The sequence below is a fragment of the Symphalangus syndactylus genome, chromosome 6 (genome assembly GCF_028878055.3).
Source record: "Symphalangus syndactylus isolate Jambi chromosome 6, NHGRI_mSymSyn1-v2.1_pri, whole genome shotgun sequence".
Classification (NCBI taxonomy): domain Eukaryota; kingdom Metazoa; phylum Chordata; class Mammalia; order Primates; family Hylobatidae; genus Symphalangus; species Symphalangus syndactylus.
The window spans coordinates 118,941,658-118,956,202 of NC_072428.2; the positions used below are offsets into that span (position 1 = coordinate 118,941,658).

The following is a 14,545-nucleotide window of genomic DNA, read 5'->3' on the forward strand; positions in this document are numbered from 1 at the left end:
GACAGATGTATTAAGACAATGAAGTCGAGGCCGGGCGTGGTGGCTCACGCCTGTAATCCCAGCACTTTGGGAGGCTGAGGCAGGCGGATCATGAGGTCAGGAGTTTGAGACCAGCCTGGCCAATATGGTGAAACCCTGTCTCTACTAAAAATACAAAAATTAGCCAGGCATGGTGGCGCGCTCCTGTAGTCCCAGCTACTCAGGAGTCAGAGGCAGAAGAATCGCTTGAATCTGGGAGGCGGAGGTTGCAGTGAGCCGGGATGGTGCCACTGCACTCCAGCATGGGTGACAGAGCGAGATTCTACCTCAAAAAAAAAAAAAAAAGACAATGAAGTCATGTGTGATTGTTTTCTCAATTTTCTCCCAAATTTTTTGGTAAAGTGATGATATAATTTTATACCAAAGATAATTTAAAAAAATAGAACCATGTAAAAGCTAAAGAAACCCTTCAGAGATGTTTTTGGAAAGCACAATATAAATGAAATAAGCAAATAAATAATACTCTCTTCCCAAATGTATCATTTTGGGAAAAACATCTGGATTTCCATAGCTTGGTTTTGCATAAAGCAAGGCTGACCCAGACTCCCTCTGTCCTTTTGGTGCTGACGGTCGTGATTGCTGCTGGCAAGTATAGAAATCAGAGAGCTGAGCAAAGAACATTTTCTGTCATCCATGCTGGCCCAAGTCTGGTTCTGGGGTAATAAGCTGGGAAATAGCAGTGAGGTTTTAGAAGCCTAGAGATGATGTTAAAGCTCCTTGATAAGAGAAGTGAAGTTAGGAACAAAGCCTGCTTGACTGCTCCAGTGTTGCTGAACATAGTCCACCTGAATCTATTCTACAGGAATCTACTCAGCCACAGACCTAGCTGCAGGGATGACCTTGGATCGCTGTTAGCAGATTCTCTTCAGCCTCAGCCCTCATATGCCTCTTTCTCTTTTCCTTGGTAATCTCTTATATAGTCCCCATAAGACTCCCAGTCTCTATGAGGCTTACCCCTAATCTCTAAACTCTGGACTTACAAAGGTTTCTGGTGATTCCCTCTCCTGAGCACTTGCCATGGCTTTTACCAAATCCATATCAGGGAGCAAAAAGGGTGAGTTGATGACTGGGTAGAAGATACAAAAGTGACCATATTTCTAACAAACAAGTTTAAGTGTGGACCAGGCAGAGCCAGGCAAGATGAATGAGGGACTGGAAGAAAGCCAGCTCTTTCCTTTCTCTCCAGCACCAAGACTCAGCCCCAGGCTGTGGGAGTAGGAATAAGATAGTTAAGAGTGGTTTATTGGTTTTCCCATGGGACTCTCCATTGCTTTTAGAATTCCAAGCTTAAGAGATATTGCCTTATATTATTTGTTTATTCATGTTATTACTTCAGTTTGGCCACCATATTTTATACACCAGTGCAAATTTTTTCATAGTTTGCCTGTGGTTGTGTGTTAATGCCAGTACAGACCATCAAAACCCAGAGCATCTCAACATTTGAGGACGCCCCAGGGCTGGGTCTGACCCTTCTCTTTTTTTTTTTTTTTCTTTTTTCTGAGACAGAATTTCACTCTTGTTACCCAGGCTGGAGTGCAATGGCGCAATCTCGGCTCACCGCAATCTCTGCCTCCAGGGTTCAAACGATTCTCCTGCCTCAGCCTCCCAAGTAGCTGGGATTACAGGAATGTGCCACCACGCCTGGCTAATTTTGTATTTTTAGTAGAAACAGGGTTTCTCCATGTTGGTCAGGCTGGCCCTGAACTCCCGACCTCAGGTGATCCACTCACCTCGGCCTCCCAAAGTGCTGGGATTACAGGTGTGAGCCACTGCACCCAGCCAGTCTGACCCTTCTAACCCTTCCATTCAAAGAATCAAGCTGACTTCCAAGATGGGAGAATTGAGGAATGTTCCTGTTCACAGAGACATTCTCAACCTTGAGTAAGAGAACAGGATGGCAATGAGAACACATGGACATGGGGAGGGGAACATCACACACCAGGGCCTGCCAGTGGGTGGGGGACAGGGGGAGGGACAGCATTAGGACAAATACCTAATGCATGCGGGACTTAAAACCTAGATGATGGGTTGATGGGTGCAGCAAACCACCATGGCACATGTATACCTATGTAACAAACCTGCACGTTCTGCACATGTATCCCAGAACTTAAAGTGTAATAAAAACAATAATAATAATAACAATTTAAAAATAACATACTTGAGTGGCAAAGAGTACTGGCCTGGGACCAAATTCAGAGCTGGAAAACTCCTGGAATAGAAAGCTGTCCCCTTGTAATATACATCCAGAAGCTCCTGAGATTCAGCTGGTTTCCTGCTATTAACCTGAATTTGGTTTTACTTAATGGATTCTGGTCCCTTTCTCTGGTCCTGTTTTAAGCGTGGGCCATGATGTCCTGGGGCTTGAGGGTGAGGAGCAGGAGCCTCTGTAAGGGGAATAGAAATGGTGTGTGGAGGGGCACAGGGCGGGTAAATCCAGAGGAGTTTTCAGAGGGTGTCAAGATTCCACGTTCCAGTTTCAGGCCTGTGCAGAGCTAGGAGCATCTGAGGCTGGGTAAGGATTTAAGGAAAAAGAGAGAAGATCCCAGAAACAAAACAGCAAAATAACATTATGAAAGCTGGGGGACTGGAAAATGCAATGTGACATTTTGTTCTTTTTTTTAAATTGACATATAATAATGGTATATATTCATGGGGTACATAGAGATGTTTTGATACATATAATATATACAGTGATTAGATAAGGGTAATTAGCATATCCATCATCTCATTTGCCATTTTTCTTTTTTTTTTTTTAATTCTGGTGTATGAAATCTATTAAATTACCATACATATAAAAAATTCATGAGACATTTCTCTTTTGTAATAAATAACACAGTGGCCAATTATTACTCATGAGCAGCTTTTTTGAGATAAGCTATCAAGTCTGCCCTTTCTCCCTTCTTCTTAATGCCACCAAAGATCATTTTTGTTCCAGGTATGTAATTCTTTGGATTCTCCAAATACTCTATCAGTGTGTCCTCTCCCCAGGTGATGCCTTTGTTCTTACTGGTGTCCATGTAGCAGAATCCAATGGCCTGACCTGTCTTCCACCCAAAGAGACCATGGAGGTTAGGCTCAGTCTTGTGCTTGCCTCCCATTTCCGTGGTGTGGCACTGGGCACACTTCTGAACACAAGTATTCTTGCTTTTCTCAACATCACCCATATTTAATTCTCTCTTTTGTCACTGGCACTGTGAAGGTTCCCACTCAGAAACCAGATGTCCCGCTCTCTCATTTATCATTTCTTTGTGTTGAGAACATTCTATATCTATTTTTTAGCTACTTTTTTTTTGAGATGGTGTCTTGCTCTGTTGCCCAGGCACACTCTCAGCTGACTGCAACATCTGCCTCCCAGGTTCAAGCAATCCTCCTGCCTCAGCCTCCCTAGTAGCTGGGATTACAGGTGCATGCCACCCCGCCCAGCTAACTTTTGTATTTTCAGTAGAGATGGGGTTTTGCCATGTTGGCCAGGCTGGTCTCAAACTCCTGACCTCAAGTGATCCGCCTGCCTTGGCCTCCCAAAGTCCTGAGATTACAGGTGTGAGCCACTGTGCCTGGCTCGTTTTAGCTATTTGAAACTATATAATATATTATTGTTACATCCAGTCATCCTACAGTGGTATAGAACAGGGGTCTCCAACCCCTGAGCCATGGTCGCAAAACAGTCTATGGCCTGTTAGGAACTTGGCCACACAGCAGGAGGTGAGCAACAGGCTACCGAGTGAAGCTTTATCTGTATTTACAGCTGCTCCCCATTGCTCACATTACCGCCTGAGCTCCGCCTCCTGTCAGATCAATGGCAGCATTAGATTCTCACAGGAGCGTGAACCCTATTGTGAACTGCTCATGCCAGGCTCCCTATGAGAATCTAATGCCAGATGATCTGTCGCTGTCTCCCATCACCCCTAGATGGGACCGTCTAGTTGCAGGAAGACAAACTTAGGGCTCCCACTGATTCTACATTATGGTGAGTTGTATGATTATTTCATTACATATTAATATTATGATGTAATAATAATAGCAATAAAGTGCATAATAAACGTAATGCACTTGAATCATCCTGAAACCATCCCCCACTCCCTGGTCTGTGGAAAAATTGTCTTCCATGAAACTGGTCACTGGTGCCAAAAAGGTTGGGGACCACTGGTATAGAACACGAGAACTTATTCCTTCTATCTAGCTGTAATTTTGTATCATTTAATAAACATCTCTCTAACTCCCACTTCCCTCTGCCCTTCCAGCCTCTAGTATCCTCTGTTTTACTTTTTACTTTTATGAAGTCAACTTTTCTTAGCTTCCACATAGGAGTGAGAACATGCAGTATTTAACTTTCTCTTCCTGGCTTAATTCACTTAACATAATGTGCTCCAATTCTATCCACATTACTTCAAATAACTGGATTTCATTCTTTTTTTAATAGCCGAATAGTGTTCTATTGTGTATGTATACCACATTCTCTTTATCCATTCATCTGTTATTGAACCCCTAGGTTGAGTCCATATTTTGGCTATTGTGAATAGTGATGCAATAAACATAGGGGCACAGATGTCTCTTTGATATACTGATTTCTTTCCCTTTGAATAAATGCCCAGTAGTGGGATTGCTGTATCATATGGTAGTTCTATTTGTAGTTTTTTGAGGAACCTCCAAGTCTTCTCCATAGTGGCTGTACTAGTTTACATTCCCACCAACAGTGAATAAGAGTTCCATTTTTCCACATCCTCGCCAGCATTTTTTATTTTTTTGTGTTTCTGATAATAGCATCCTAACCAGAGTGAGATGATACTTCGTGGTGGTTTTGATTTGCATTTCCCTGATGATTAGTAATATTGAGCATTATCTTATGTATTTGTTGACCATCCATTTATATGTCTTCTTTTGAGAAATATCTGTTCAGATCATTTGCCCTTTTTTTTTTTTTTTTTTTTTGAGACAGAGTCTTGCTCTGTCACCCAGGCTGGAGTACAATGGCATGATTCAACCTCTGCCTCCTGGGTTGAAGTGATTCTCCTGCCTCAGCCTCCCAAGTAACTGAGATTACACCCACATACCACCACACCCGGCTAATTTTTTATATTTTTAATAGAGAGGGGGTTTCACCATGTTGGCCAGGCTGGTCTCCAACTCCTGACCTCAGGTGATCCACCCTCCTGACCTCAAATGATCTGTCTGCCTTGGCCTCCCAAAATGCTGGGATTACAGGTGTGAGCCACCATGCCTGGTCCATTTGCCCATTTTTTAATTGAATTGTTTGCTTTTTTGTTGTTGAAGTGTTTGAATTCCTTGTATGTTCTAGATAATAATCCCTTGTTGGAGGAATAGTTTACAAATATTTTCTCTCATTCTGTTGATTGTCTTTTCACTCTATTGATTGTTTCCTTTGCTGTGTAGAAGCTTTTCAGTTTGATATAATCCCATTTGTTTATTGTTACTTTTGTTGCCTATGCTTTAATCTTTTCCCAGACCCATGTCCTGAAGCATTTCTCCGTGTTTTCTTCTAGTAGTTTTTTTTTTTTTTTTTTATACTTTAGGGTTTTAGGGTACATGTGCACAATGTGCAGGTTTGTTACATATGTATCCATGTGCCATGTTGATTTCCTGCACCCATTAACTCGTCATTTAGCATTAGGTGTATCTCCAGTGTTGGGTCTTACATTTAGGTCTTTGATCCACTTTGAGCTGATTTTTGTATAGGATGAGAGTCAGGAATCTAGTTTCATGATTTTGCATATGAATATCCAGTTTTTCTCCCAACCATTTATTGAAGAGACTATCAATAAGGGTTCTTGGCACCTTTGTCAAAAATCGGTTGGCTGTAGATACATGGATTAATTTCTGGGTTCTCTATTGTTCCAGTGTTCTGTGTGTCTGTTTTTATGCCAGTGCCGTACTGTTTTGCTTAGTACAGCTTTGTAGGATATTTTAAAGTCTGGTAGTGTGATGCCTCCAGCTTTGTTTTTGCTCAAGATTGCTTTGACTATTTAGGGTCTTTTGTGGTTCCATATACATTTTAAGATTTTTTTTCTATTTCTATGAAGAATGTCATTGGTATTTTGATAGGAATTGCATTAAATCTATAAATTTCTTTGTGTAGTAAGATTTTGTTCTGAATGCTAAAACTGCAGGTATAAATAGGATGGCACTGCTGGCTCAGAGGAAGGCCTGATTGGCCAGGGTGCCCCCTAAAAGCTCTGACTTCACTAGTACCCAACCTTCTCTCAGTACTTTGAGGGATTAAGACAAAAATATCACATCATAGGTCTGATGCTGAAACAAGTTTGTTCCTTTAATGAGATAGTTTTTGACAAATTGGATCCACTATCTCCTGTTAAAATGGAAATACATATTTGGAGTGGTGGTAGGACAGGTAGACAAGTAACAAGCCTGAGCGGCCATCAGCACATTAGTATGAATTAATTTAAGAACAAAGAAAAACTTCCTGGGAGGATATGATCTATAATGGGATGGTTGTGGGGGGAGTTTGTGGTGGTGGTAATGGGTTACTTTAATTTTGAATGTGTGTGTTGCAGGGAAGGAAAAAGTTTGGTGGAGAGTTCAGAGCCAAAGCCATGCTGAGTGACAGGTGGAAGACAGTCTGATGGATCATAGTCACTGTTCTTAAAGAATAAGTAATTCAGGCTTGCATGAGACAAGATGAACCACTGACATCCTAATTTCTCAGAGTAGTCATCAGAAATGGAAAGAAGAGCCAAGATTTATTGGAGAGTATAGTCATACAGAAGGGGTTCATGAAGGTGAGGGACCCTTTCACCTCCCCACTGGGCAGAAAGCACTTGCCAGAAGAAAGGGTTGCAAAAGAAGGTTGAACTCAGCAAGAAAAGTGCCTTGGGTCAGTCTCTGTACTGCTAAGTAGGGCCTACCACCCTGGCCTGCCAATCCCTACATAGGCCCTGTCTTCAGTAAACACTAGAGTTCACTTACCTTCCATTCCAAGAACCAATCTGACATCTGCTGTATTAGTCTGTTTTCACACTGCTGATAAAGACATACCCGAGACTGGCTAATTTACAAAAGAAAGAGGTTTAATGGACTTACAGTTCCACATGGCTTGGGAGGCCTCACAATCATGGCGGAAGGCAAGGAGGAGCAAGTCACATCTTACATGGATGGCAGCAGGCACAGAGACGGCTTGTGCAGGGAAACTCCTGTTTTTAAAACCATCAGATCTCATAAGACTTATTCACTATCACGAGAACAGCATGGGAAAGACCTGCCCTCATGATTCAATTATCTCCCACCAGGTCCCTCCCACAACATGTGGGAATTCAAGATGAGATTTGGGTGGGAACACAGCCAAACCACATCATCTGCTGTGCCTCATCCCACAGATAGCAGAGCTTCCTAATCTATCAAGAGTTCAGCATTTAGTGAGTGGTCACGATCTTACCCTTCGTTTAACCAACTAACCACCACCAACCAACCACCACCATCAGAGGTGGGCCTAAGGAGGGCCTTGGGGTCTCTGGGAAGTGGGCCATGCCCAGTCTACATCCCAGTGTGCTATGGCTCCTGACACCCTGGGCAGGGGCTCTCCCCTGCACACACCAAAGGAATGACTGGGCTTAAAAAATGTGCCAACTTTCTTATAAATCAGTCTCTTCAGATTCTACAATTCACCGAGCCATAAAACCTCAGAGCTTCAAAGATCTTTAGAAAATATCAAGGCCAATGTTCCCAGGAAGCCTCAATGCTGCCATTTTACAAAGGAAGAAACTGAAGTGCAGAGAGATTAAGGGGCTTGTCCAAGTCACACAGCTACTTAGTGGCAGATCTGTAACTAGAAAGGTTTCAATTCACACTCAATGTTCTTTCCTCTAGAATCTAACCTCTGCCCCCTTGTTATTTTTGGCATGAGAGAGAAGGATTATATTTATGTCTCTAGAAAACCTGTGCTTTTGGATTGAATTCTGATTTTCTCTTCTCAAGTCTCATTGAGAACCACATGAAAAAACTTCTCTGCTGGATTTGAGTTAAAAAAAAAAAGAATCTGAAGAAAAAAATAGCAACTCTGGTATCCTAATGAGATAATGAATGCACAAGTACTTTGAAAGAGGTACAGCACTTCAGTGCTTTTCAGATATGAGGTTTTATCATGCTCTTGAAAGAAATGCATAGGCTTTACTGACATGGGGGCTGGGGCTGGGGCTGGGGCCCTGGCAGAAATGGGGAAGCACAGGCTGTGGCAACGGGGGTTTCTCCAGAAGGCTGACTCATTTCTTGGCTGTCCCAAGCTTAGAGAGCCAGATTTCTTAGGGTTGTTTGCCACCTTAGTAAGGAACTGGTGGAGGGTTTTTTTCTGGAGTTAAGCACTGCAGGAAGAGCTGCCCACAGTATGGGGGTGGGTCATCTGCTTCTGGACTGCCCAGGCCAACTGTGGTTACCCCAGTTAACTGTGGTGAGCTGTCCACATAACCAGCCTTCTGGATCTGCCTTTCAAGGAGTCCCGCTGTGCTTCTCCCTGCTGAGGCCGCTGAAAGGGCGTAGGCAATTGCTAGCGGTGAAGAAAAAGTCTGTAGCTAAGCTATAAAAACAGGCGTCCTGAATCTGGCTACATCCTGGTGATCTTGCATATAGGATGAATCCTAAGAAAAGGTGAGTCTTGTTAATGTGCACAGCACACAAGCCAGTGGGATGGCGTGCCAGTCAGTAGATTTTCAGTTTCAAGATAACTGAAAATCCATTTTTATCTGACTTAGACAAAACGAAACAAAACACCAAACCAACAAACAACAACCACACAATTTCACTGATTCACGTAACTGAAAAGTCCAAGGTTAGGGCTTGTTTCAGGCACCACTGATCTTGTGGCTCAAACTATGTCACTGGGACTTGGTTTAACCCTGTCTCAGCTCTACCTTTCCTCAGTGTTACCTTCTCTCTCAGGAGCCCTGGGGTAGCCCCCAGTGGGTGCAGGTCATCTGTAATCCCAGGGGGTCCCAGCAAAAGACAGAGGGAATCTCTTTCAGTAATGGTTCTCCTCCCCAACTAAATTAGAGGCTTCATTCTGACTGGACCAAGTTAGAGCACATAACCATCCCTGGGCTCTGATTGGCCAGAACAGAGTCCAGCGCTCCACCTGCCAGGTGGAAGGGTAGATCTCTCCCATGCTCACTGAGCCTGAGACAGGAGGTGGGGTGGCTTCCCAAAGGAAATCTAGCATGCTGATACCAGAATGGGGAATAGGTGCTAGGCTTGGAAAAATAACAGACAAACATTCAGTGCTACCCATTTAAGCATTTGAAATAATTTCCCTTCAAAATCAGAGTGGTCAAGTCTCAGACACGTGAGATTCTGTCTCAGATTTCTGGTGGCTTGAATGGAGGGTGTACAGAATCATGTCTTGATAAATGTTTAACTTCTAAGGTTTGAAGTTCAGATATTGGTCTGGGTATCCCTCCCAGAAATATTTGCATTTTCTGCATTTTCTTTTTAATATTTTATTTTATTTTTATTTTATTTATTTATTTATTTTTGAGACAGTGTCTCAGCCACCCAGGCTGGAGTGCAGTAGTGCGATCTTGGCTCACTGCAACCTCCGCCTCCTGGGTTCAAGCGATTCTTGTGCTTCAGCCTTTGGAGTAGCTGGGACTACAGGTGTAAGCCACCACACCTGGCTAGTTTTTGTATTTTCAGTAGAGACAGGGTTTTACCATGTTGCCCAGGCTGGTCTCAAACTCCTGGCCTCAAGTGATCCACCTGCCTCAGCCTCCCAAAGTGCTGGGATTACAGGCGTGAGCCACTCACTGCACCTAGCCTATATTTGAATTTTAAAAAGTGATTCCACACCTTAACCTAACCATAATGGGAATTGGATTAGAGAAGAGTGGGAATTTCAGACAAGCTGGTGAGGGTAAGAAGGGAAGAGAAACGTTATGGAACTTCTCACATAAAAAGTGCACAGTGGCCTACCCCTATATGGATGTGAGACTGCTCCTGATAGGAAATATCCCCAAACCCCTTGTTTGCAGTCCATGGCCCCAGTCTCAACTCCACCAAATCATGATGCTTCCCCTGAGATCATGATTGTGTTGCCCAGTTTCCTCTCTGACCAGACCTGATTCTACAGACAAAAGCCAACCTCCTCACTTCGATTCCCTTGGATCCTTTCCTCCTCTTTGCATCTACAGCCACTCTTCTAACTTCTTACTCCTGTTGCAATTCCAGATATTCCAGAGACAGGACATCTCCAAGGCACTCCAGGGACCCAGATAACAAACCTTATTTGTTTCCCACCTCACACAATCTGAACTCTTCTGCCTGCCCTTTGAAACCCTTCACAATCACCTCCAACCTTATTTCTTGCTCCTCATCAATACAGCCTGTTCTGGCTGGCACAGCCTCACCTCTTACCTTTGCCACGATGCTACTCCTGCTGCGTCACTCAGTTCTGCATGGTGAGTCTCCTCCATCCACTGTGATCTGGAACCACGTCATTGTCAGTGGAGGTTGAATACAACCAGAATTTTTTATGGGATTCGAACAGACCTGTCCCTGATAATGACGTGCCCCTAATTTCCGTTCTTTACTGACTACTCATTGGCTGTATCACTCTAGTTCCACGAATGATCTCTATCTCCCTCCATGCATGCCTACTAGGTCCAGGGAAGTAATATAGTGTTTTTAACTAGGAGTGGTAAAGATGATGGCTAATTGGAGAGAGTAAGCTCAAGCTAAAAGCATTCAAATTCAATTTTTTTTTTCTGAGACAAGGTCTAGCTCTCTTGCCCAGGCTGGAGTACAGTGGCATGATCACAGCTCACTGCAGCTTCAAACTCCTGGACTCAAATGATTCTCCCACGCCAGCCTCCCGAGTAGCTGGGACTACAGGTGCTCACCACCATGCCCAGCTAATTTTTTTAAAAAAATGTTTGTGGAGACAGATGTCTTTCTATGTTGTTCAGGCTGGTCTTGAACTCCTGGGCTCAAGTGATTCTCCCATCTTGGCCTCCCAAAATGCTGGGATTACAGACATGAGCCACTGTGCCCAGCTCAAATTTAAAATTTTTAAGACATTATTGGACAAAGAAAATTCACCTGTCCATCCAAATAATGTAATGTACAATAAATCTGCAACCACTGCTTAAGCTTGTCTTGAAGTTTTTCTGTTTTGCAGGACTTTTCCTGGGCAGTACATTTCCTTCTCTTCTAGTGGAGTTAGAATTTATTGCTTACAATTCTTTCAGAAATGACAGTAATTAGAAATGGATTCTGAGGAGGGGGATTTGTGCAAAATATGAGTATCATTTCTTTACCATTTTTCTTTAGCAATGTATTCTGTAATCATAAATGAGCTACATGAAGATTTGAGCACAGCCTGGAAATATTGCATGTTTAATATCAGCCTCCTTTCCCTTCTTCAGAATTAAACTCTGGATCCTTCCTAGACTTGGCCAGTTCCAAGTCACTACTTCTTCAGATACACTCCTGCTGTAAGAGGCAGTAAAGTTCAGTGGTTATGATCACAGACCTAGAGCTGGTCTATCTGGGTTTAAAGCCAGACTCTATAGCTTCCTGGATGTGGCTGTCTGTTTAACCTTGGGCAAGCTAGGTGACCTCTGTTTGCCTCAGTTTCCTCATTTGTGAAGTGCGGATAATAATAGTACCTACCTCATATCATCGTTTTAAGGATTAAATGAATTAACACATTCAAAATATAAGAAGTTTGAAAGGCTCTTGGACTCCGGCTGCGGCGTCAGCCTCCCTCGGGCCTCGGCAGCGGCGGCGGCTCGCTCGCCTCAGCCCCGGCGCCCCTCGGCTACCCTCGGCCCAGGCCCGCAGCGTCGCCCGCCCTCGGCCGCCCAGACGCCGGCCTGGGCCGCGGTCGCAGCCCCGGGCTCGCGTAGGCACCGACCGCTCCCTGCCCGCTCCCTACGGGCCCCGGCTTGAGGCGCCGCCGCCGCCGGCCCGCGGAGCCCCGATGTTGGCCCGGAGGAAGCCGGTGCTGCCGGCGCTCACCATCAACTCTACCATCGCCGAGGGCCCGTCCCCAGCCAGCGAGGGCGCCTGCGAGGCAAACCTGGTGGACCTGCAGAAGAAGCTGGAGGAGCTGGAACTTGACAAGCAGCAGAAGCGGCCTGAAGCCTTTCTCACCCAGAAAGCCAAGGTCGGCGAACTCAAAGATGATGACTTCGAAAGGATCTCAGAGCTGGGCGCGGGCAACGGCGGGGTGGTCACCAAAGTCCAGCACAGACCCTCGGGCCTCATCACGGCCAGGAAGTTGATATGCCTTGAGATCAAGCCGGCCATCCGGAACCAGATCATCCGCGAGCAACAGGTCCTGCACGAGGGCAACTCGCCGTACATCGTGGGCTTCTACGGGGCCTTCTGCAGTGACGGGGAGATCAGCATCTGCATGGAGCACATGGATGGCGGCTCCCTGGACCAGGTGCTGAAAGAGGCCAAGAGGATTCCCGAGGAGATCCTGGGGAAAGTCAGCATTGCTGTTCTCCGGGGCTTGGCGTACCTCCGAGAGAAGCACCAGAACATGCACCGAGATGTGAAGCCCTCCAACATCCTCGTGAACTCTAGAGGGTAGATCAAGCTGTGTGACTTCGGGGTGAGCGGCCAGCTCATCGACTCCATGGCCAACTCCTTCGTGGGCACGCGCTCCTACATGGCTCCGGAGCGGTTGCAGGGCACACATTACTTGGTGCAGTCGGACATCGGGAGCATGGGCCTGTCCCTGGTGGAGCTGGCCATCAGAAGGTACCCCATCCCCCCGCCCGACGCCAAGGAGCTGGAGGCCATCTTTGGCCCGCCCGTGGTCGACAGGGAAGAAGGAGAGCCTCACAGCATCTCGCCTCGGCCAAGGCCCCCAGGGCGCCCCATCAGCGGTCACGGGGTGGACAGCCGGCCCGCCATGGCCATCTTTGAACTGCTGGACTATATTGTGAACGAGCCGCCTCCTAAGCTGCCCAACGGTGTGTTCACCCCCGACTTCCAGGAGTTTGTCAATAAATGCCTCATCAAGAACCCAGCGGAGCGGGCAGACCTGAAGATGCTCACAAACCACGCCTTCATCAAGCGGTCCGAGGTGGAAGAAGTGGATTTTGCCTGCTGATTGTGTAAAACCCTGCGGCTGAACCAGCCCAGCACACCCACACGCACCGCCGTGTAACAGTGGCCGGGCTCCCCGCGTCCCGCTTGTGACCTGCCCACCGTCCCTGTCCACGCCCCGCCCTTCCAGCTGAGTACAGGCTGGCGCCTCCACCCACCCTCCTGCCTCACCCCTGCGGAGAGCACCGTGGCGGGGCGACAACTGCGCACGCAGCAACGGGGGTCTCCTCTCCTGCCCTTACCTGCCGGCGTGCCTCTGGGGACGGGCGACGCTGCTATGTGTGGTCTCAGAGCCTCTGCTTCCTTAGGTTACAAAACAAAACAGGGAGAGAAAAAGCAAAAAAAAAAAAAAAAAAAAAGAAGTTTGAAAAGTTGTGAAACATTGGGTGAACTTGTTTTTAAACAGTGTATTAGTCAGCTTTTCAAATAATATGGTCAGTATCTTTTTCTTCAACCCTTGGACAACCCCCTATTTAAGACAATGAGTTCAGGCCGGGTACGGTGGCTCACACCTGTAATCCCAGCACTTTGGGAGGCCAAGGAAGGCCAATTGCTTGAGCCCAGGAGTTGGAGACCACCCCAGGCAACATAGCAAAATCTTGTCTCTACCAAAAGGATAAAAATACAAAATACAAAAAATTAGCCAGGTATGGCAGCCCACACCTGTGGTCCCAGCTACTTGGGAGGCTGAGAGGGGAGAATCACATGAGCCCTGGAGGCTGAGGCTGCAGTGAGCCATGATGGTGCCACTGCACTCCAACCTGGGTGACAGAGTGAAACCCTGTCTCGAAAAAAATAATAAAGCAATGAGTCCAATTTTAATCTTTAAAAAGTATAATAAATACACTAAAAACTGTCCAAAAATTCTGGAAATACAGGAAAAATATATATATTTATTTAATCTGAAGTAAGCTTTTTTTCACATTAACAAATGGATTAATTGCTTCAAATTTAGAGATATTTCACCTGAAAAGATGTCCTGGGGTTAAAAAAGTTGAACATATTGGCCGGATGCGGTGGCTCACACCTATAATCCCAGCACTTTGGGAGGCCGAGCGTGAGTGGATCACCTGAGGTCAGGAGTTCAAGACCAGCCTGGCCAACATGATGAAACGCCGTCTCTACTAAAAATGCAAAAATTAGCCAGGCTTGGTGGTACACGCCTGTAATCCCAGCTACTTGGAAGGCTGAGGCGGGAGAATCGCCTGAAACCTGGAGGCAAAAGTTGCAGTGAGCTGAGATCTCGCCATTGCACTCCAGCCTGGGCGACAATAGCGAAACTCCATCTCAAAAAATAAATTTTTTTAATTGAACATACTATTTGAAAAGCTAAATGACATACAATTTAAAAGTCTGTTTATCCTTTTTCCCAACTTTTCAGATACCCTGTGCTTAGCACTGTGACTGGCACTTAGTAAGCATTGTTGCA

At 45.5% G+C, this 14,545-nt stretch overlaps 1 protein-coding gene, 1 long non-coding RNA gene and 1 pseudogene across 2 annotated transcripts in view; 1 reads left to right on the top strand and 2 right to left on the bottom strand.

Moving 5' to 3' along the window:
- Positions 1-7,451, bottom strand: part of LOC134736918 (uncharacterized) — a 48,673-nt gene extending 41,222 nt beyond the window's left edge. Inside the window, exon 1 of the long non-coding RNA XR_010121407.1 lies at positions 7,096-7,451. This is a non-coding gene — a long non-coding RNA (uncharacterized lncRNA). The remainder of the gene's footprint in view (positions 1-7,095) is intronic.
- On the bottom strand, positions 2,832-3,528 carry LOC129484990 (cytochrome c-like). The gene has a single exon (XM_055283968.2). It carries the CDS (start codon positions 3,201-3,203, stop codon positions 2,886-2,888), a length of 318 nt encoding a protein of 105 aa, XP_055139943.1. The 5' UTR covers positions 3,204-3,528; the 3' UTR covers positions 2,832-2,885.
- A 4,426-nt stretch (positions 7,452-11,877) lies between the features above and the next one.
- Positions 11,878-13,478, top strand: LOC129484988 (dual specificity mitogen-activated protein kinase kinase 2-like; annotated as a pseudogene).
- Positions 13,479-14,545: the final 1,067 nt, after the last annotated feature.